Source organism: Lissotriton vulgaris, chromosome 2_1, assembly GCF_964263255.1.
Source record: "Lissotriton vulgaris chromosome 2_1, aLisVul1.2, whole genome shotgun sequence".
Classification (NCBI taxonomy): domain Eukaryota; kingdom Metazoa; phylum Chordata; class Amphibia; order Caudata; family Salamandridae; genus Lissotriton; species Lissotriton vulgaris.
Window position 1 is genome coordinate 468,119,273 of NC_141687.1, and position 22,571 is coordinate 468,141,843.

The 22,571-nt window shown below is 41.4% G+C and overlaps 1 protein-coding gene across 2 annotated transcripts in view; it reads left to right on the forward strand.

The window, feature by feature from the left end:
• Positions 1-22,571, forward strand: part of NAB1 (NGFI-A binding protein 1) — a 140,694-nt gene that overhangs the window by 39,003 nt on the left and 79,120 nt on the right. For both annotated transcript variants that reach the window (XM_086955377.1, XM_086955379.1), the window contains exon 3: positions 3,437-3,570. In XM_086955377.1, coding sequence (XP_086811503.1) covers positions 3,437-3,570 — 134 coding nt within the window. The remainder of the gene's footprint in view (positions 1-3,436; positions 3,571-22,571) is intronic.

Here is a 22,571-nt window from a genome sequence, read left to right on the forward strand (position 1 = left end):
GTGCTTCATAATAGTCCCATATAATTCTGGTTTTAGAGAAGATTCTCTCCCTGCTCTGCTGCTTCTCAGCTAGGTCTGTGCTGTTTAAGTACCACTGTGTACCCACATACAAGGTTCCACTTGAAGGTGACTCCATTCCCATGCTTAGTCCGTCTTACAGTGGACTCTTGGATGCGTTATAAGGGCATCCATCATATGTGACTCAGGACTTTTAATCGGCTCCATCTGATGCGAGACTCCAAGCACAAGGGCATCCAGACCCTTTGCCTCCTCCGGTTCTTCAAGGTTAGTTTCTGCTTGAGGTACTGTTTGGGAAGAAATCCCAAGGACATATTCAGTCACATGTTTGAGTCTGATTTCCAATGTGCGCTACACAACTCATATGCTGATACAATCCTGGTGATGACGAAAAGAACAAAATGGACATTTTTATGTCAGTTCTCTAAGTGGACAATTACATAGATTTTCGAAATGCTAGCTACTATGATACCTTACCTGAGCTTAGGTTTTCTATTGTCTAAAAATGAGTTTGGTTTGATTGTGACTGTTCATGCGAGGTTAGATAGCCACACGATGTTACTGTGCTTACTGTCTAGAGAAAAACCATTGACTTCTTGATGTAATTGATGGTGCAAGGAAGGAGTTATTTCTTCTATTTCGTGAAATGCTGTATAAGTATTTGTTGTGCTGTATGGGACAAAGCCCCCTTTGGTGTCTGTAATTGGTTACTCAGGCTTCCGAACCTGCCACACTAAGGTGCTTTCCAACAGAGAATAAAAACATTTTCCAAATTCTTGCTCTGGGGAATAAAATCCTGGCTTCGGCAGGCTGGCACCCCTAGATACACACCTGCTCTCAGCCAGTGGAGTCTTGACACAGAGGCCACTGTTAACTATATTCTCCGGACTAACTGGACACAGGGGAGACAAAACATTGAATAAACTGTTAAAGTACGCTGTTTGATGGGAATGGTATGGTTGGAGTAAAAACACTCTATTTGCATTGAAAAATTAATGATCAATATGGTCACAACCAGAGCCTTCGGGCTATCATCCTAAATAAACCATTACTTCACGGTGTAAAAGGTCCAAATTTGCAAGGCTGGAATTCAGCATCATTATATTAAATGCCAATAAGGAAGTTCTATTTCACTGTACATGTTTAATGTGTGAGTGAGTCTGCTGCTACGCCTATTTAAACATCAAGGTAGTACCTCATTCATGTATGCGGATGATACTCAGTTTGTGGTTACACTTGATCAGAATGCCTCTAAATGAGTAACCAATCTTAGTGCTTCTATCCATACCAGTGTCACCTCTGTGTGTTTTAGCTTCCCCCAGATTACTGCAGTGGTCTTTAAGTCTACCAGTTGCAGTGTATTCAGAACTTTGCAGTTGGGGCAGCTAGAGTTTCTGAGAAAGTTTGCTAAATGGTTTGCTACAAGAACATTTTTCTCTGGCTCCCTGTAAAGTAGAGGGTTCCACTTTAATATCATTTGCTTTATGCATAAGATCTGCTACGGACTTACTCTCTGAGACACATTCCATGGTTACAAGGATGCATGCACCCTGCATCTTTGCTCCGTACTGCTTTTTCAGGTCCCCAGGTATTAACTTGCATGGTTTGGGGAAGTTCCTAGGACCACCTGGTCTCTAAGTGCTGAAACACCTCCCTCTTGTTCTCAAGAAAGTGACTACTCACCACTGTTTTAGGAAGGATTTGAAGACACTATTTTCCGTATATTGTTTTTTGCCTCTTGAGTCTATTTTTCTTACCACCTCCCTCCACTCTTGGTTTCAGGCTTCTCAGTGTCACGAAGGTCTGTGCATGACTGTGGGGTGTTTAAATAAATACTTACTTACATACCCAATGATAACACGGCACCCAGATTGTGCATTAGTGATAAGACTGCAATGCATTCTGTACAAGAAGCCTCAAAATCTGTTTGATAAGGATTCCTTTTAGTCCCACTCACCTGGAGGCAGACTCCAGGGATGCTTGCCGGAGAAGGTTCCAGTGATTTTTGATGGGGCTTTTTCTCCAGTACCTTAGTATTGGTTCTCCAATCACTCCTCCTCTTCACTCAACCCTCCTAACAAGACACCATTTTAAATACAAAGCAACAGCATTCCTTCTGAAGGTAATCATACAGAAAAACCTTTTATGGGAATGAAGAACATTAAAGTACCTTCAACATTTATGCTGTCCTGAATGGCCCATCTAACACATCATCCTGCTCAAAAACATTTAGCAATAGATAACATTTATGGTGGTTATTCTGCTTGAGATTGTGCATATTCACGTATTCCCTGCGAAGGATTGGCAGCTAACTTCAGTCGGACCTACTGCGATCACTTCTTTGGATTCACCTTAATAGAATGCTATTCGGACACATGCTGGGAGCATATGATTTCAATGCCCTTGCTGAAAGCATCCACCTCACTAGTGAAGGTGCCGGGACATTGAGGCAGTGTTACGTTTCAGGCTGGATCCCTACCGACTATCTGTTTCTTTCTTGATGACTCTGAGTTTCATAAATTTGTGCATCTTCATCATACCACAGGTCCAAGTTGGGGTGCACTCTCTGCAGTGAACCCTAATATCACAGTGGAAATTCTCATGGGGTGGCTGTCAGACTAGCACAAGGTTTTTCCCTGGCTTTGTTCAGACCTTCAGCGGTTTTCGAATCAAGACAATCTAGACCAGATTAGAAGCATCGGTAGGTGGTGGGTGCAGTCTTCTTGTGCTTGGAGTTTCCACTGTTGGAGCACTTTGCCACCAACGGGACTAGGATATCCTATTTGTTCTGTCTTAAGGCGTTATATGCGCAAGTACTCTTTTTGGATTCAGATTGATCATCAGCTGGAATTCCTGGTTCCTTTTACAGCTAATGTTGATTTTTCTGGGAAAATTTAAGAGTTCAGTACAACTGTGAGGCTCAATGTTCTCAATTTAGCTAGCATCACATGACCTCAACCCTATCTTGTGACGTCATGGCATCTCTGTCTTGTATAGAATGTGTTGCCCCAGAGGAGGCATCTCTTCTCACAGTTTGGGTTTATTCTACACCCCCTACTGTGCTGGCTAGATCTGAAAAGAGCAGTAAACCTATGGGTCTAAGATGAAAACAGTGGATAAACAGGTAGAGAAGGAAACTGTATTTAGGAAAGCTCGCCAGTGGCAGTACATTTTGTATCACAGCCCACACAGAATTGATTATTGAGGAAGTTCTGAAGGGCTCAGAGCTCATACAACCACTAGTTGAACTGTCACATTTGTTCTGTGGAGAGATGAGTCCACCAGGAAGGCTATTAACAAAGGTAAGCAGTAGTTTTGTTTTTTAAATTGTGTTAAAAAAGCCAGAATTAGCTTAATAAATGCAAAACCAGTGCTGTCCGTGAGAAACAAGTAAGGTATGTTTTTGTTTAACTTTCAGTTAACGGTTAATGAGGCAGCAGCTCAGCTGTGTGTGAAAGACAATGCGCTGCTGACGAGAAGAGATGAGCTTTTCGCACTAGCGCGGCAGATCTCCCGCGATGTCACCTACAAGTACACATACAGGGCTACCAAGTAAGCTAATTTGAAGGAAAAAAATCAATGTTCTCTTCCCAACATGCCTGTTATTGTATTTCTAGATACATCAATAACGTTCTTCGTTAACAGTTAAGTGATCTTTGCTGCCTTTTAGGGGCAAGCTGATGTGACACCGAATATTTGAAAAATTGTATGTGGTAAATTATACTCTAATCATTGTGCAACATTGTGGTTCAAATTCATTCATCTTTAGCTGCGTTTCAGGTATTTTTCAGTCTTTAACTACTAATATTTATCCCTTGCTCACATCCTCTGGATGGATGGCTTATTGATCTGGTCTGCAGATCTTTAGTGAAGCTCTTTGGTTAGGAGTGAGGCGTCATTTTATGCAGGTATGCTGGGCTGTTCTCCTACTATACTTTGGGGACAGTGCCCAATACCATGAACTTAATCCTTGCATTTTTCTGGTGTCAGCAAAAATACTAGATGGATGTGTTCTGGCTAACGGAACTGAGGCGCGGTCTGGCTACTTGTTTCTGCAGATTTTAGAGCTTGACAAGGATCTTCTTGGGCAGACCAGAAAAGACGATGTTAAAGTTATCTTGGCATGGCAGCACAGTAGAATTTATGAGCCCAGTTCTGTTGTCCGTGCGAAAGAGTTGGACATTTTTCTGGCAATGAGAAAGCTGCATATTCATGGCCTTTGCCACAATCAGTGGCGGCTCCTCTATATGGGCGTCGCCCAACTGCTTTCTCGCAGTGCGTGAAGCAGAAACTAAAAATGGTACAAACTACCATTTTATGTTTCTGCTTCTCGCACTGCAAGAAAGCAGAAGTGCCTGGTTGGGGGAGGGAGGGTGGGCGGTCCTGCTTGAGGGCGGGGTAGGAGTGGCTTACCCGCTGCTGTGGGTACTGACTGTTTGGTCGGCCCTGGAGCCAACCAAACATTCAGTACCAACAGCAGTGGGTAAGCCACTCCCTCCCCCCCCCCGCCCTCGAGCACGACCGCCCACTCTCCTTGTTTCTCTATGCAGGAGAAAACGGTGCCGCTGGGGCGCTCTCCCCTGCACTTCACCAATTGCAACACTGCCATTGCAGTGTTGTGATTGACTTAGGGGAGCAGAAGGCTGGAGGTTGCCTAAAACCCAGGAGCAACAGGAGGCCAGGAGCAGAGGTGGCAGCGCGTGATAGTGGAATTCGAGGAAGGTACGTTTTTTTATTTATGGCCACTTAGCCCGCCCCCCACCTGTCGCGCGCGAACCCACCCGTCCTCTTTGCTGGTCGCGACTGTACACATGGGCAGCTAATCTTCGTAGGACCATTTTCATGCTTTAGCAAGCTGTATGCTTTTTTTAATTTGCTCATTCGGGAGCCCGCTAAGCTCTGGCGTGTAATGCTAGGTTCTGAAGTGTGCCCAGGCACAATACCACACAGTAAGACGTGAATTCCGTGTTTCGTCTTCATCTGCAGAACGCTGGAGTGGAGTAGTGTCACATGCGGGCTTTGCCTTCCTTTGAAGGAATAGCCTCCTAGTTCAACGTTGGCCTATTATTTCACTTTCAAATGACAGCCAAGGCCACAAATGCTGCAGGGCATTAGAATGTGCAAAGGGGGTGTGATAGGGGCCAGCGTGATGACCCAACTCAAGTTCACCTGACAAATGCGGTGCAGCTTGCAGGCCGCACTCCAGAAAGGATTATTCACACTACGTTGGGTGTGTGTCACCACGTTTTTCTGCCAGCGCAGCTGTGAAGCTTTATAATGCTAAGGGGTTGTGAGTACCACAAAGGGCTTTCATTTCGGTTTTTTTCCCTGTCCTTGTGTCATTTAGTTGTTTCCCTGACCTTGTACCTTGGTTTCCCGTTGCTCTGTGCAGACTCCGGACACCCCTGCCCCTAAACAACAAAGAACAAGCTTTATTCACAAATATTATCAGCATGGAAACGCCTCAACGGTTTCACATATTGAAAAGGAATAGTGATCACAAGATCATCGACACTGGAACCTTGCAGTCCTTAAAGTATCCATGATGAAGTGAACATAATCTTTACATCCACACGATTTCAGGAACATGGAAATGCCTTTGTGCAAGTGTTTTGCATAGCACCATTGGCCCAACTTTCAGTCTCTTTTTCGCACCTTGCAGCACTAAACACATGCAGGTATTCTAAAAACAATAACGGAATTCTGGAAATATGCAACTACGGCAATAGAGAAAACACGGTTGTCAGCTAAGCATGGGGATTGCCATGATCCAGTCAAGCAACCCCGCTTCTACAAAAACAAAAAAACAAAAAACCTTTGTCTGACTCCTTCACTCAACTGAGGATAACACCTAAGTTAGCACCTACTTCCTTTGCCCTTGTGCTGCACTTACTTAAAACTGGAATGTATACTTATTGTAGTACATTGCATAATCCAGCTACAGAACTGCCTACCACTGCCTGGAAGCATGCAGGCAAATTATTTTAGTTTGTGGCTGCAGTACTGTTCCTACAATACAACAGTGCGACTCATTCCTGTATCAGCCAGTAAGTGACGCTGATTTTACTGGTGTGTGGTATATGCAAAACTATCACTTGTTAAATATATAGAAAGAGTAAGCGCTAATCTGGGCGAATGTTAGTGTTAACTTCCCGCCCTGAGCATCGAGCTTCTGCCTGCACGATGACAGTGCAGTGCCATACCCGTGTGTACAGGCACTATGGCCGTCAAATTGTGGCCCGTAGGTATAGAAATGGATTAAGAGTGACATTACCTCTAGCGTGTTTGCGGGCCATGAAAAGCACACTCTTGGTATGTTTAAGTATAGACAATACGGTGACAGCTAAAGTCTCGATATTCGTGCAAAACTCAACTAGTGTAGAATGCAGTGACCTTAACAATTGTTTTATTGCTGTTCAAAAAAATGGGAATGTTGCTCATAAAAGGTTTGCAATTTTGACACCTACGGCGCCCTTGCATTGTTAACCCATATTTTATTTATAGTGCCATGAGCCATCAAGACAGTAGAGCCTTATGCAAGCATAGTTGTCATTATTGCCTTATGAGTTCATGCCAGGGTCAGTTACACAAATGCCAGAATAAATTATATCTATCATAACCAGCATTAAAAGCAATAGATCAGTTCTTTAAGAATCTTTATAGAATTCTGCACTGCTTTTGAGTATGACGCAGCTGAAGACGTAAATGCAGACATACAGGATTTCTTTATTAAGTTCAACCTTGTGCTATTCTGTCACAGAATATGATGTCAGGCGCTGGATGAGTTCTTTTTATTGTTCGCATTCCTGGTTGGATGTAGTGCTTGAACTTTCTTGATGACGTGTTGTTAACTACTCAGGTACTATTGTTGTGTTGTTGTGCGTTTAAATTGCAAACCAGTTTCAGGCTGTGTCTTACATCTCTCTCCAGAGAGAGAGAGTTAAGGGAGATCATGTGCCCCTGCTGTCTCCGAGTGCCAGTCATCATCTCCTCAGAACTGTCCTAGCTTCTCGCGACCAGATGACCTGCTTAATCACATGGTCATTCTCGTCCTTGTTGTGAACTTTGGAAATAGTTGCAAATAAAATTTGGCCTTGATCTGTTCTTCAATTTATCATCTGACCATACACCTTGTAATGTTGGGGCAAGTTGAATGGGGAGTTAGTAGCTCCAGGATTTTATTGATCTGCGTTCTCGCCAACCAGTTGCTTATAGAAGATATGTGCACTATAAAAATGAAAACCAGCTTATCCCAAATTATGAGGCAAGAAACTGAAAATAATATTGCTCATTATGAGTTTAAAGGGAAATTATACAATGCATATATGGCACGGCTGTCTAGCTGATATTACATCTGAACAAACTCATGCAAAATCCAGTCCAGTGACATGAAATGATAAAGTTTGTTAAAATACCTGTACATATTCAACAGGCCCTATCCAAACTTTTATTCACTGGAAAATAGCCCTGTATTACATGGAAGCCCAGCAACACTATTTTATTAACACTTTATTATTGTTGTATGTATGTGGGTATTTATATAAATAGGGCTCCCGGTTTTATGGTATTTATTTTTTTGGCATTTCCGTCTGTATTTATCCATATTAATTTTTTGGGCATTTTTTCTGTATTTATCCACATTTATTTTTGCCACAAGCAAAAGTCGACACTACAGCAAGTATTTTTCCACATTTATTTAAATGATCTGGGACCAGTCCTTAGCAGAGTAGTATTAGTCACGAAGCATATTTGAATGAGAAATATATGGACAGCTTACAAGAGGTGGTGGCAGGTTCAGAGCAGGAGTATTCTCCAGCCAATAACACAAGGCATTTGCGAGGGGAAAATAATGCAACAAATAATGCAACCAAAGATGGTGGTACAGGAAAAAAAATCAGAAATCATGGCAAATATAATGTGTCGATGGAGACAATTTTCTTAGTAAAGAGTGATAAACTGTTAAAGAAACAGTCAAGGAGCTAGAAGGAAAGTGCTTGCAAATTAGTCAAAGGCAAGAGGCTTCCCTTCCTCTTCCAAGCGTTAAAGATATTGTTAATTTTGATTGAACTGTGCCACAAGATAACGTTCAAATGCTATGTAGTCCACAGAATTGTTCCCCCTCTTCCTCAATAAATCAAATACCACTAATACTGTGGAGGACACCAGATTAGAAATTGCTCTTCCCCGGAAAACAAGGTAAGGTATCACACAGAAAAATCCAGCTTTGCCAATACAGCTTTGGGGCTGGGAAACGTTTTAAAGTCGTAAAAGAGTTTTACGATTTGCAGAGTCAGCAGCAAAGCGAGCACAGGGTGATGACTGGCAATGTCGAAGAAAGAAATGAAATTCGGTACAAATCGTGTAATTCTTTACATTAATCACTTGTAAAGAAGTGAAATTCCTAGTATCTTACATGAGGAAGGAGAACCGAGGATACCATTTCTGACTCTGGTGCTGCCAGTTCATACCGAAGGGGGGAGGATCCCAAGGCTGGCATGGGACAGACTGTGTGACTCAGGAGCGGTTTTCTCAGGGTAGTGTCCGGGCTTTTATCTCTTTTGCTTCTAGGGACACTGTGAAGCCGCCATTTATCTGTTCCCTGAAGGCACATACTTAGGGGAAATACACGCACCTTTCCAGTTGAAATGACAGAGGGCTGCGCAGAGCTCATTTGAAAGGCAGAGTCCTGATCTTAACACGTCCACTCAGTAACGCTTCAATCTCACCAGGATTGGTTGAGGGGCACGGCAGTAGGTTATTAAAAGACCCTGATTAGAAGGAATTTCTAGCATCAGGAAGAGGGGTGCGGCGAGAACTCTAGGCGGCACGGCAGCGCGGCAAAATATGCTAGTTTTTTGCAGTTTTTACATATAAATACAGACAAAGGAAAAATAGTTTTCGTCTGTATTTATATGTAAAAATCAGTTTAAACGGAAAACCGGGAGCCCCATTTATAAAGCACATACCTAACCATGCACAACGGAGCACTGTACAACTAGTAAAGTTAGTGAGCACTATTAGTATTTTTATATGTTTTTTTCAGCAATGTGTTTTCTAGAAGGGTAGGGAGGGTATTGTTGTCAGTGGCTGGGTTGGTGATATTGTCTTGGAATGAACTTGGTGAGTTGTTTGGGCATGAAGTAAAGTGAAGAGGCAACGTGGCCCGTCTACCCCAAGAATATGTGACCTTGCATTGTATTATGATGTCAAGAAGGACAAGGTTGAAGATGTTGCCCTTGTCACGGATTGATTTAGTGACGTATTGCCTCACATTGTACTGATACGGTTGAGGTGGTTGCAGGTGTTTTTTTTTAGCTAGAACTGTCAGCAAGGTGAAGTCTGCTAGAAGGGTGGTGTGCATGTATTGCATGGATAAAAATATCATAAAATTCATCTATGAAGACAGCCCTTTGTGCTTCCTAAAGTAAAACAGATTATGTTAAACAATCATCTATATACACGTTTCTTGTAATAAAGGATGTACCGCACATATTTACAGCATCCTATTTACATTCTAAAGTATGTGTTCAGTTTTGCGTTTCCTATCTGTTCCCAGCACAGAGCCTAAGGAAGCACATGAGTACACTAAAAAACAGACCTGCAGTGCAGTATTTTATGTTTATTATGTCTCACTATTTTTGATTTGATTCTAATGTTTTCTTCACACTTGTGCTTCAAAATGCTATATTTGGATCCCCCTTTTTTCATCAATTTGTAGTAAATTGGTGGTGTAAAACCCACCATTTGAATCCATTTTTTTCAAAATTCTCTTGCAGGGAAGACCCACCCCCCCCCCGCACCCTCCTTTTGCAGTTTGGGCCCGCTCGCTTCGCTCGCTGACCTATTACATTAGGGTACAACATTTTTCACCCCTCCAGTTTCAAAATGCACCAGCCTCCACTGGCCACAATGTTGACTTGGGGAGTGAGTAGAGGAAATGCTTATGCCACCAAGAATGCCCAAATGATTTTGTTTTGATGGGGTTGGAGGTGTTCGGATTTTTCTTTTGGCCTGGTAAATGGTGGTGCATTCGACAGTAGAATACCAGTCTTATTTCATGCAAAGAAGCTTCTTCATCGGGAAGAATATGCAATCCAAGAGCGCAGCGTTGTCTCTTGTATTTGTCTGTTTTCAAAGTGGAAGTTGATTTGTGTATTATGTGCATATATTTGGATGTGCACCTTGTACTGTTCAAGGAAATCTTACAAGATGGTAAGTAGGTGTTAAACATAAGGCAAGAGAGAGAGACCCTTCTAAAATACCACACAATACCAGGTGTGTGAATGATTCAGTTTATCTGGTTCTGACACTTTAGCAGCACACTATGATGAATGATTGACTCCATTGCAGGGCAGGTATGGAGTTTCATGCCCAGAGTTCAAGTCTTCACTGTAGCTTTCTGGGCTATCTTTATCATATACTGATGAACACTAAAGGAGAATTGGAGAATTAGATCTTCTTTAATGTTCCTGGTGCAGGTTTGGTGGCACTCCTCGGTTTGGAAACCATATTTGTGGTCGTGTAAACGATATTGGAATTCTGAATATTCTTGCATTTTTCTGACATTTCCCTTTTTATGATTGTTCAGTGGTTATGAAGGCTAGATATAAGCCTGCAATAGGTCACTATTTGTGGATCAGCTGATGTTTTTTCAGGATGAGGTTATGATGTGTTTCTGAGGTCTAAAGATGAAGGAGTAGAGAGGAGGGATGGATTACTCTAATTGCAGGGGGGTAGTTATTTGAAGCATGTGGCTGAAACACGGGTAGGTGGGCACATTTAATAGTTTGGCTTTGAAGTTAAGGCGTATGACCTTGGTAGTTTTCGGATGTGGGAACAGAGTGAAGGCTGATTGTAGCTGAGGAGAAGGGATGTGTGTAGTGAGACTTTTCTGGGCTTTGGACTCGGAGATTATGAATTTGAAATACACTCCGAGGTCTTCGCAGTGTTTCTTATATATGCATTAGTTGTTTTTTAGAGCATCATGGTTGGCCACTAAAAAATTCTTTCATTTTCTTGGATGAATGTGAATGTATTTGGTGTAATGGGCTCTTTTGATGGTTTTATGGTAACCTTGCAGTGGATCTTGTATTCTACAGTCTGAGACTTCTGCTGTTTTCATTCCATGTTTTGGCTGATGGGCTGCAACTCTTCTAGTTCCCTAGTAAACTATGTCTTGGTGGATTTGAGGCCCACTTTTAGTTTTCTGGGTCTGGCAGGTGGTAGAGTGTCTTGAGTTTGTAAAGTAATATAGTAGTGTTACTTGTTGAAGTTTGACAGTTTTAAGCAACAAGATAGGATAACCTAAATATTTTAGATCTTATTTTTTCCAAAGTCTCTGCTGGGAATTAAGAGGGAAATCATTCAAATTCAAGTGGTTGCTTAATCGATTAGGTTTTAATAGTTTGTGGAGATGGGGGAGGGGTCAGACCATGCATATGGTTATATAGCCATGTTCGAGGTTTAAAGATTATATGTGAAAAGGAGATCTAGCATGGGCCCAGTTTATTATGTTGAGTCGGACACCACATATTTGAGGGTGAGGGGCTTCATGCTGTTGAGGAGGTCTGTAGCCTATGCAGAACTGCCCTACATGTGTGCCGAAATATCGAAATGGTTCGTAGTGGGGAAATGCTGCAACTCTCCTTGTTAAATTGCATGTATAACCCAAAATGTTGGTGCCAAAGTCACTAGCCGAATGTGCTGCAAAATCTACCATTTGTTACTGACTTTCCCAAAATCCACAGAGCCAAATCACCATCTCCCTTGCTTGCTTAGTGCTCTTTTAATCCTTGAAATTTGAACTAGTTCTTCTGGCACAATATTTCGTAAACTTCAGAATTTGCTATTAATTGGAAAACTGTTTTTGAAGAACCGACACCTACACTAAAGGGATCTTTAAATCCAATCAAGTATTCATTACTGTCGCTGTAAAGTATTATGCTTCAAACAACGTGTCAGTGAATGAATCCACAAAATACTGTTGATTACTGCAAACATGCCTTATCTTTGTGCAGTGTGTTCACCACCATACTAATCAGGCCTCGAAAAATCATTAAAATGTTACTAGACCTGCAGGCCTAGAAAACTTGAATAATCTACTCGACCTAACTGTAATGTGCTTGACCAATACATCTTTTTCTTCATTGCCACATATGAGTGCACCTTCCAATATGTAAGTTCAGCATTCCTGCTGTATAAAAAAAAACTATTTGGTTTGATTTAGTAGACTAAACGTTTGCTCCATGCATAATAAGAATCTAGCCGACATATAGTGTACACCGGACTCTTGACTTTCCACTTAGTTCACTAATAGCATTGCCATCAGGAAAGGGGGCAGGAATGTTTCTCAGTTCATATTAAAAAACTCTTTTAATAAATATATTATCAAAGCATGAGGTGGAGGTGCACTGTCAAGTTCCCCCAAACATGCAGCTTTATATATAAACCTAATATGTGGAAATTGGGTTTCACCTTGCATATTTATCATTTGCACATCACCAAGTAAAGTGTTATGATTTGCTTTCATCTTGTTAAAATATTTATTTTTCATCACACAGAATTACCAAACAAGGGCTGTCATAAATACTTACATTTATTTTGAAATGTTTGTACAGGTAACTGTTTAGTTATTAAACTTTATGTTCAAATAAAACAATACATCCAACAGCCTTGCATTTAACGCTTTTTATTCAGCATGTTTGTCAGACAGTTGCCTTTGCAAAATGATCAAACTTTGCTGTCAGGGAAAAATAATTGTAGATGTAAACTGGCTTTTGACCAATGTCTCTGAACACAGAATAAATGTGACACGATAAAAATAAGATTGAAAGGCATCTTTAATGCTCCTTCACTTTCTGAGTGACCAGAACAACTGCTTGTCAACTCACCAGAAGGGATGAGTAGGTATATAGCTCGCCCTGATAAAATTTGACTCGACATAGCGAGCGGACAAGTAGATTTGTCTAGACTTGCTAATTCATGTTTTAGTCCTTCTGCTAGCACAGCTATACAGATATGCTCTCCTGTTTAGGACCCCTGTCATATTGTGTAAAAAATAAAAGTGAGCAATGAGTAAAAAAATTGACATGCAATATAGGGTAGAATAACTCAATGTGCACTCGCCGCTTATAATCTCTTAGCCACGACATGTCGAAAATAAAGGGCAAAGAAGATCTCAAACTCTCAGCATCAGGCTGTACATTAAACCAAAAGGTATAAAGATCAATGTTAAAACCATATATGTGGATGGCAGTCGGCAAGATGGCGGCTGGTCACTCGGCCGAGTGAGCGCTCTCCCCTGATGCGAAGCGGATCGAAATACTGACATATGGTGATGCCTTCTGAAGAGGAATGAGGAGACTGAGTGAGAGAGAAGTGAAATAATAACGGCTATTGAGGGATGCTGTGGGCTCTCCTTACCTCTCAGAGTCATTCTGTGGCCGGCTCTCCGCGATTGTTGCGGTTTCGGTCCTGCGGTGTCTGTGGTGTTCTCTGGCGGTTCTTGGTGCTGCGTGGATATACTCTTGGCCTGACCGGAATTCAAGAAGGGATGCCACTGAAAAACTCGAGAGCAGGGAAGACGCAAGCTCCTGGGGGAAATGCACTGCTACTCAGCAAAGACGTGGAAAATGACCAAAACAACCAAAACAAACGAGGTGGAGCGGCTGCAAAAGGCAGTTCGGCATGCAATGCAGAAGGCCAAAAAAAAGTCACTCCTGCAATATTTATGGTGGTGAAGCGAGGAGGGAAGCAGAATCAAGACACCGCTGAGGGGACAGAGACATTGAAGAATTCTGCTGAGGTGAGCGAGGTGCAAGGTGGGGCCACAGCACAAAGTTTGAATAAAACAATGGGAGTAGGGAGGGGGAGATCCGAGGGTCTCTCTGAAGGTCTAACAAATAGACAGCAGCGGGGTTTCTGCAATAATGAGAGACCCCGATAAATTGGATGTCCAGGAAATGGAAATGGTGACAGCAGCTGTTGGTGGACTATCCCAGGAGCAGAGAGGTGGTTCTAACGATGGGTCAGAGACTGAGGTGGCCATTATAGAAGAGACAGAAATAGAGGGTCCTTTCTTTTCATTGTCAGATCACTCGAGCTCTTCGGGGGATGAATCCCTGCAGGTATCCGAGGATCTCCTCAACCTATCAAATAGACGTTAGAGTGAGACCAGCAGCATAAGCCTGGAAGAAGAAACTCCGAGAAGAAGTGATAGAATATATTCTACCGGGACTATACGTGAGAAAACAGTTTCACAGGTATTAGATCAAGCTAGTGGTCAAGTAGATCCTGTCCAACATTCCGTGGGAAGGGCAGTAGAGCAATCGGGAGGTATCTCCCTGACTCTCATATATGAGACAATGATGGCCCATAGGGAAAAAAGTTGAGCAGAAAGTTTAAAACCTCAAGGTGCCTGTAGAAAATTACAGAACTCTGTTCGACGGATGACTAAAACCTGTTCTGAAATTGGAGAGGATAACGGAAGCAGAGATCCGCATTTCCACCCTAGAGGACGAGATGGTGGCACCGAGGACGACAACCAAGGCATTAACAACCCATAGGGATGACTTATCCTGGTAGATCGAGGATATGGAAAACCGCCCAAGGGGGAGCAATTTAAGAAGTCGTGGTGTACCCGAAGGGGTTGAGGGGGTGGACCCCCGTAAGTTTGTTGTTAAACTTTTCACCTAGGCATTTCCTGAGCTAGCCCAATGGTCATGGGACACTGAGATACAGCGGGCTCACAGATTTCCGTTTCAAGTAAAACATAATCAGGCCAATATAAGAGCTATATTGATATGTCTCTCTAATTACGAATTGACTTAGAGAGGCTAGATAGACAGCGGAAAGCAGAAGGAGTTGAATTTTTTGTTCCCCCTGATTTTTGCCGCACTACTGTGGAAAAACGATGGTAACTTAGACAACTAATTGCGCCTTTTGAAGAGAAGGGGGCACAAGCATTTCTTTGAGCTCCTGCCAAATAAAAAATTATCTATAAAGATAAAACAAGATTTTTCTCCTCGGAATTGAAGGCGAAAGAGTATCTGCAAGAGATTAGGCACTAGGGAAAGAATACATGTAATGATGTAATGATGGTTATATGCAGATACTATACGTAATAAGATGTTTGCACTGTTTCTTTAAGATAACTGAGTGTGAAATGGTTTTGATCCGTATGTCTATGCAATTTTCACTATAATGTTTAAAGGGTGTCTTTTTTAAGTGTGTTACATACGGGTGAGACAAAGGTAGAATGCATCGGGGGCAAGGGGGAGTAGGGGTGGCAGCGAGGCTCCCCATCACTGTAGACGTGGTGTCTACTAGCCTACATATTGGGGTGGGGTGGTGCCTTTCACTGGCAGGGGAGGCAGGACAGGGGAGGGGGGATGTTCCATGCTTTGGGGAGGAGGGAGGCTGCCAGGGAGGTGTGTGCAGGGTGGAAAAAAAGCCAGTAGACGTTTTAGGATTCTTGAAAGAAAGAGGCAGCCAAGAAGGGCAGGAATGGCTAAATTTTGCCCCGACCAGGATGATGGCAGGTCTAGCAGTGTGCACATTTAATGTGCGGGCCTCAACGATAGGGGGAAGCGCAAAGAGTAGCCCGCGAAATAAGGAATATGTCACCCGATATAGTTTGTATCCAAGAAACACATATCCCTTGGAACAAACATAACTATCTGAGAGAGCTTGGTTTGGAGATGCAGCTGTGCACCACACAAGGGACCACTACTCGTGGGGTTGCTATACTATCCAAAAAGGGTCTTTTAAAGCTGACCAAAACAACTGCAGATTAATATGGAAGATGGGCCATGGTGGAGTGTATTGTGGCTAATAAGAACAGCACAATGTGCTCTGTCTACGGTTCCAATCACGATGTAGGCAAGTTATTGAATATCTCAATATGGAATTAGCTAACTGGGCAACTCCTGTGATTTTGACTGGCGATTTCAATATTCAACTTGAAGATATCATTAAAGGGCCCGGTGGAGATAAGTATGTTGGTAAGAAACCCAAAGGATATAAAGCTCTACAACAGCTTCTCCATGAACATGGACTAGTTGATGTATGGCCTAGGCTAATTCACACTGAGCCAGAGTATACACATTACTCGTGCCCCCACCAAAAGCTGACCAGATTAGATTACTTTTTTATAACTAAAACGCTCCTGAAAGATGCACAAATATCAATTTACCCTCGTATAACTTCGGATCATAATCCGGTTATGCTGAAACTTGTAATGTCTGGCCTAACGCGACCTAGAAGTACATTCTCTTTTGACAAAAAACTATTATTAAATGAGGAGTTTGTTACTCATATTCATAAATGGGTGACAGAATTTTTGGCTATAAATCGCGGCTCTGCTAAATTAGGTACGTCTGGGATGCAATGAAAGCAGGACTCAGGGGGGAGATACTGCTTTTTGGCCTATGCATACAGAAACAACTCCGACAACATCAAATGCAAAAAACTGTCTGAGGTTGAACTCTAATAAAACTGAGGTCATTCTCTTCGGAAATAATATCAATTTCTGGAGTCCAACCTGATGGCCACCAAAATTGGGGACCCTTCCCATACCAGTGGAAAAAGTAAAGAATCTTGGCGTCTTATTAGATGACAAACTAAATACGAGTGCTCAAGTTAATGCGGTATCATCTTCTATGGCATTTGTTTTAAAAACAGTAAAAAAAATATTTCCATATCTACCATTTGGAAGTAGGAAAACAGTGGTTACTGCACTTGCAGTGTCAAAGATTGATTACTGCAATGGATTGTACCTGAAAATGCAGGAAAGATGTATAAATAAATTGCAAAGATAACAAAATGCGGCAGCCCGACTTCTGACAGGGGTGCCCAAATTTACATTGGTTATAAATGGTTTAAGGAAATTACACTGGCTCCCTGTAAAGAAGCGAGTACTGTTCAAAGCCTTATGTATAGTGCACAAGGCACTGCAATTCAAAGGACCTGAATTCTTTCAAAAACACTTCTCGTGGTACTCACCTAGTAGAAACCTACGCTCATCAGGTGCCAAACTGGTTGTTGTCCCATCTACAAATAAAGTCTCTTGGGGTGGACGGAGATTCATCTATGGAGCAGCCAAGGCTTGGAATAAACTCCCTCTATATCTTAGAGGGACCACTGATGTGTTAGCTTTTAGAAAGGCCTTGAAAACGTGGTTGTTTTCAAATTAGACTGTATTTTAGCAGACTCAGGTTGTGGCTGTAAGGAGAAATAACGAGCGCCAGGACACCTCAGGGTAACCGTTTGCGCTTTATAAATGATTTAACATTAACATAACATGCAATTATATGGGGAGCTACGGTGTTCAGAATGTAGACTAATCGAGGCAGTACGTGATAAGGCAGACATTGCACAGGCACAAACATAGGTGGCTTGGGGCAAGTCTAAAATTAACGAGGAATGGGCTAAAGATATTGGCAAAAAATACCATATTTTTAGGAAAGACTGTTATGAATTTGGGGAAACAACAGTCAGATGCCTAGCTACAAAGATCAGATGCAAGGAGGTCAAGAACACTATAGTGGTAATTGAGGATTTGGCAGGGAACACAATAGAAACACCAAAGGGTATCCTAAAGGTGTTTAGAACATGCTATGAGAAGCTGTATTCCGAGGATGATCATATTCTAGGTGGTCAGGAAGAGTTATATAAGGACCCTTACAGGATAATCCTGGATAAAGAAGATAAGAGGGAATTAGAGGAGCCAATAGTAATGCAGGAGCTGATAAATCCGGGGGGTCGTAGGCTATGGGAAAAGCTGCAGGGCCTGATAGACTGCCACTAGAAATATACAAGCTGTTGCTACCAGAAATTCAGGCAGATATGCTTGCGGTGTGTCGGGAGGCACAAAAAGGGACTGCTCCGTCATCCTGGGATGAAGCAAGTATTATAGTGTTTTAAAAAAAAGAAAAACCTCCTACACTTCCAGGGTCATTTAGACCAATATCTCTAATAAACTTCGATTGTAAAATCTATGCAAAAATGTTAGCAGGTTGTCAAGGCCTTGGTTTCAGTTCAGCAGCACGGGTTTTTACCAGGTAGAGACACGGTCAACCATATCAGCAGAGTAACAACATTGCTAGATATTGCCAATACACGCAAATTACCATGTGGGGTGATATCATTAGACGCGGAAAAGGCGTTTGACCGTATCTCATGGGAATTGTTATGGGCTACACTTGAGTGGCACGGTGTTGGTGCAGCGTTTATTCAGGTATTTAGGACAATGTACAGATCCCCGAAGGCACGAATATGTACACTAGGGTTAGAATCAAATCCTCTAACTATATTAAGAGGCACCCGCCAAGGATGCCCCTGCTCCCCCCTGTTATTTGCGATATATATCAACCTGTTCCTAAACCTGCTAGAGCATAGATTAAACAAACAACTATTAGACCCAAGGTTGGAGCGGGTTGATATATTTGCTTATGCAGATGATATCGCAATAGTTTCATCAGACCCTGCTATTACACTGGAGCAGACTGAACAATTGGCAGCAACATTTGTGAGGAGCGTGGGCTATAAATTAAATCTAGCCAAGACGCAGGTAATTAGTACTGAACAAACAAAATTTAGGGACCAGAGAGTCTTAAGGGAGGCCTTATATTTTGGAATACACTTGAATGCCTGTCTAGATACTATGGTTAAAACCAATTGGGAACCTCTTCTTAGCAAGATTAAAAGAGATTTGGATAGGATGGAAAATCTACACTTGTCACTGCTGGGAAGATGCAATGTTCTCAAAATTAATGTGCTTCCAAAAGTCCTTTATTTTTTTAGGGCAGTACTACTTGAGATTACTAGGAAACAAATGCAGAGATTACAATCTATCTGCAATAGTTTTCTATGGGCACAGGGGAAACCCCGGCGAGCACTTAAATTTATGACCCTGCCACAGGATAGAAGGGGATGGGCAGTACCAAACTTCCAATTTTATTATTGGGCATTCTTATTACAACATATTGGAATTTTACTGGTTGGAACTAATGGCGAAAGCCTAGGGGATGTGCCTAGTATATATCAGCTATTATTAGGTGCAAGGACAGAAAGAACCTTTTTTTAAATTCTCGAGCCAAACTATTATAAGAAGACTCGCTTCAAGGTGCTCCTGGCCACTTATAAGGCCTGGCGCCTAATAAAGAGACAGCTAAATATTGATAAGATAAACTACTACACACCCACGGATGCAAGCATTACTTCCACCTATTTTCTTAGATGGAATCATGAACAGATGGAGAAGCAACTGTATCACAATTCTGGGCTTTTTGGTAGACAGTCATGGCGTTAAGACATATGCTTCATTGATTACTAACTATGATCTTCCTAAATCGGATTTTTTCAAATACCTGCAGATCAGGGACTTTTGTGCAGAAGGAGGGACATCTTATGTTTAGCTGAGAAAAGTAATCTTTTAGAAATTGTGATGGTTCGGGGTAAAATTGTAAATATATATCAGGCACTTATTGATTTACAAAAAGATGATGTTGAGGCACAGAATGATAAATGGAATATGAGAGTGTCAGCAAAAAGGAACATTTTACTAGAATCTATCCACCTAGCCAAAAAACTTTTAATATCCTCAAATCTGAAAACGCAACAATACAAAACCATGTTCAATTTATACTATACACTGGATAAAATTGCACAATGGGGTGGTGTAAATGAGGACAAATGCACTCGGTGTGGGGGGGGAACAGACAGATATAGTTCACATGTTTGCTACATGTCCAGATTTGAAATCATTGAAAGATAGAATGCAGACATTTTTAACTGAAGTTACTGGGGCACATGTTGAGATAACCCCATTAGTAATGTTGCTGGGCGTTATAGAGGATGAAACGCCCTCACATGGAATGTGTGTGTATATATATATATATATATATATATATATATATATATATATATATATATATATATATATATATATATATATATATATATATATATATATATATATATATATATATATATATATATATATATATATATATATATATATATATATATATATATATATATATTAATATATAATATATATACACTCAATATATATTGCAGTCCCAGTGGCAAGGCTATGTATAGCTTCATTGTGGCGCCAGAAAGAACCCCCTACATTTGAGATGTGGAGAGGTAGGCTATTTGCTGACTGTAAACTTGAGATTAGTTTGTATGCTATTAAAAGCCCAAGGAAGCGTAGACTCGGTGGGGAGATTTGAGGGGCTCTAATGGAATTTCTGTCACCAGCAACATAAGATCTTAGTTAAGCACTGTTCGGCTGGGAAAGATTCTATCCTCTTTCCCTAATCCTTAATCAGCTGTTTCTATAGCCTTATGGGAGAGTGCCGGATAGTGAGTAGGTGTAGGTTAAATCCGGATGTAAATATTGTACAGGAGGTTGGGCCTCCCAGATGGGATGTTAAACAGAAGGATATATATTTGGGTTATAATATTGTATTCAGTAGTAATTTGTTTTATGGTGTTATTTAGAGCTTTATGTACATCTCTCCCATTCTGCGTTTTTGGTTTTGTATGTCTTCATTTCCTGTCGTGTTGCAGATACCATGTGTTTCTTTTCTTGCCTTGTCTTTTTCTTTGTAATGGTTTACTGGCTTAATAAAAAAATAAATTAAGAAAAAACTTATGTGGTGCTAATCTCCTTTACAAAGAAACAGAATCATGCAAGTGATCAAGCACAAGTGTTCAATCCTCCAATAAGGTTCTGATCCACAGTGTAAAACAGTCTGTTGCCTTTCCAACCAAAAGATGCACAGTAGATACATTTAAAGGCATCAACTTGATGATGCCCCACTACTCTTTAATCTGATCATACTCTGTGAGCACTTCCGGAAGAGCAATAGGAAGTACTAAGCTGTCTGCCGAAGAGAGTTTCCATTTGGCTAGGATGAGTGAAGTGAGGTACTGAAGGAAAACATTGTACACTACAAATCATTCAAACCTCAAATATATCCAGAGAACATTTCAAGGTTACTGATGATCCCTATGAACAAAACAGGCCGAGGTTCCAAGCTTGCAACATCTTTGCTGTTCTCTTTCAAATATTTTAATTGAAAACATGATTAACATCAGGAACATGAGAGCGAAAGATCCTTTACTTCAGGTAGAAACAACTTCATCATTGCAATAGAATACCGATGATACATATACATTATTTTACCCTTTAAGATACTGTTTGAAAGAAGCTGCACTGCAGCCTTGGAAGTCCAGCAAGCCATAGCCAATGCACAACCCTTCGGATCACTTATAGAGCCATGCCCTGCTTATATCATGAACCAACCTGCCTCCTATCGCATTACAGATATTATGCTGTTGTTCAGTATTTCACTCAACAACTTCTAGCTCTTGTTCACTTTTACCTTGACTACGGAAATGTGTATTGACTAAAGAAATGCCATAATGCATTTGCAGTTAGTCCAAATTAAATCTGCCTTATTACGTCCGCACCTGAGTCACTTCTTTCCCATCCTTAAACATCTGCTCTGACTACCCATCAAGAAAGTAATTATTTTTCAGGCAATTGTTATCCTACATCAAGTATTCCATGGCTGTTCTAGTCAGTATTTAGCTTCCAAAATCATAATCTATATAAAAGTAAGGTCCCCTCGAGTCTTGTCGCCCATTTTGCTAGCTGTCTCATAGCTCAGACTGAAATATTCAGAGAGAAGTCTTCTCTGTGCTGGCAGCTAGCGAGTGGAATAATCTCGCAAGTCAGCTTTGCTGCTACCCTGCCTTGCCAATCTTCTTGAAACTTTTAAAAACCCATTTTTTTCTTTTTTTTAATTCCAATGTAGTATTTACATCTTTAATCGGTTCCATTTATAGCGAACCTTTAGCACATGGAAGCCTCAGTGAATGTGCACTTAATAAATATAAATACATATGTACTTACTGTGCTTTTACTGTAGTGGCCAGGCAGATTATTATTCCAACCACCTCTAGAGTCCTTGAACAGATAATAATTTGCGTATCTTTTCCCTCAGCAGAGTCCCTTGTGCTGTCTCCTGATTAGAGATCCTTTTTCTTCAGCTCTGAAAATCCTAGTTTGTCCATTACAGTCTCTATAGTAGAACGATTTCAATTCCAACGGGGCTGTCATATCACTCGTCGCCAATTTGTGATGACTACCTCTCACCAGTGTTGTTTCCAACAACATGCATTTCTGTATTTCACACCTAAGGTCAAGGGTTCCGCCTATACCACAGACATTCTCCAAATGTGTCCCCACCAACCAGTACAAAGCACATATTAAACTTGGGAGAAGGTTCTTGATCACTGATAATACATTCAATAAAATTGGATCCAAGAGTAAGGGTTAAGGTGGAAAGTGCTCTATACATTGGCTACTGGAATCACAAACGAGGGAAGCCTCCGACACACCCAGTGATACATACCATTTTGCACATGGGAGCGGGCCAGCACCTGGTCACGTTGCTCTACAAAGCCGTCCGAGAATTGATTCTCCCCCCACTACATTCATTACGCCAGACATGGGGAAACTGAAATGGAGAGAGTGT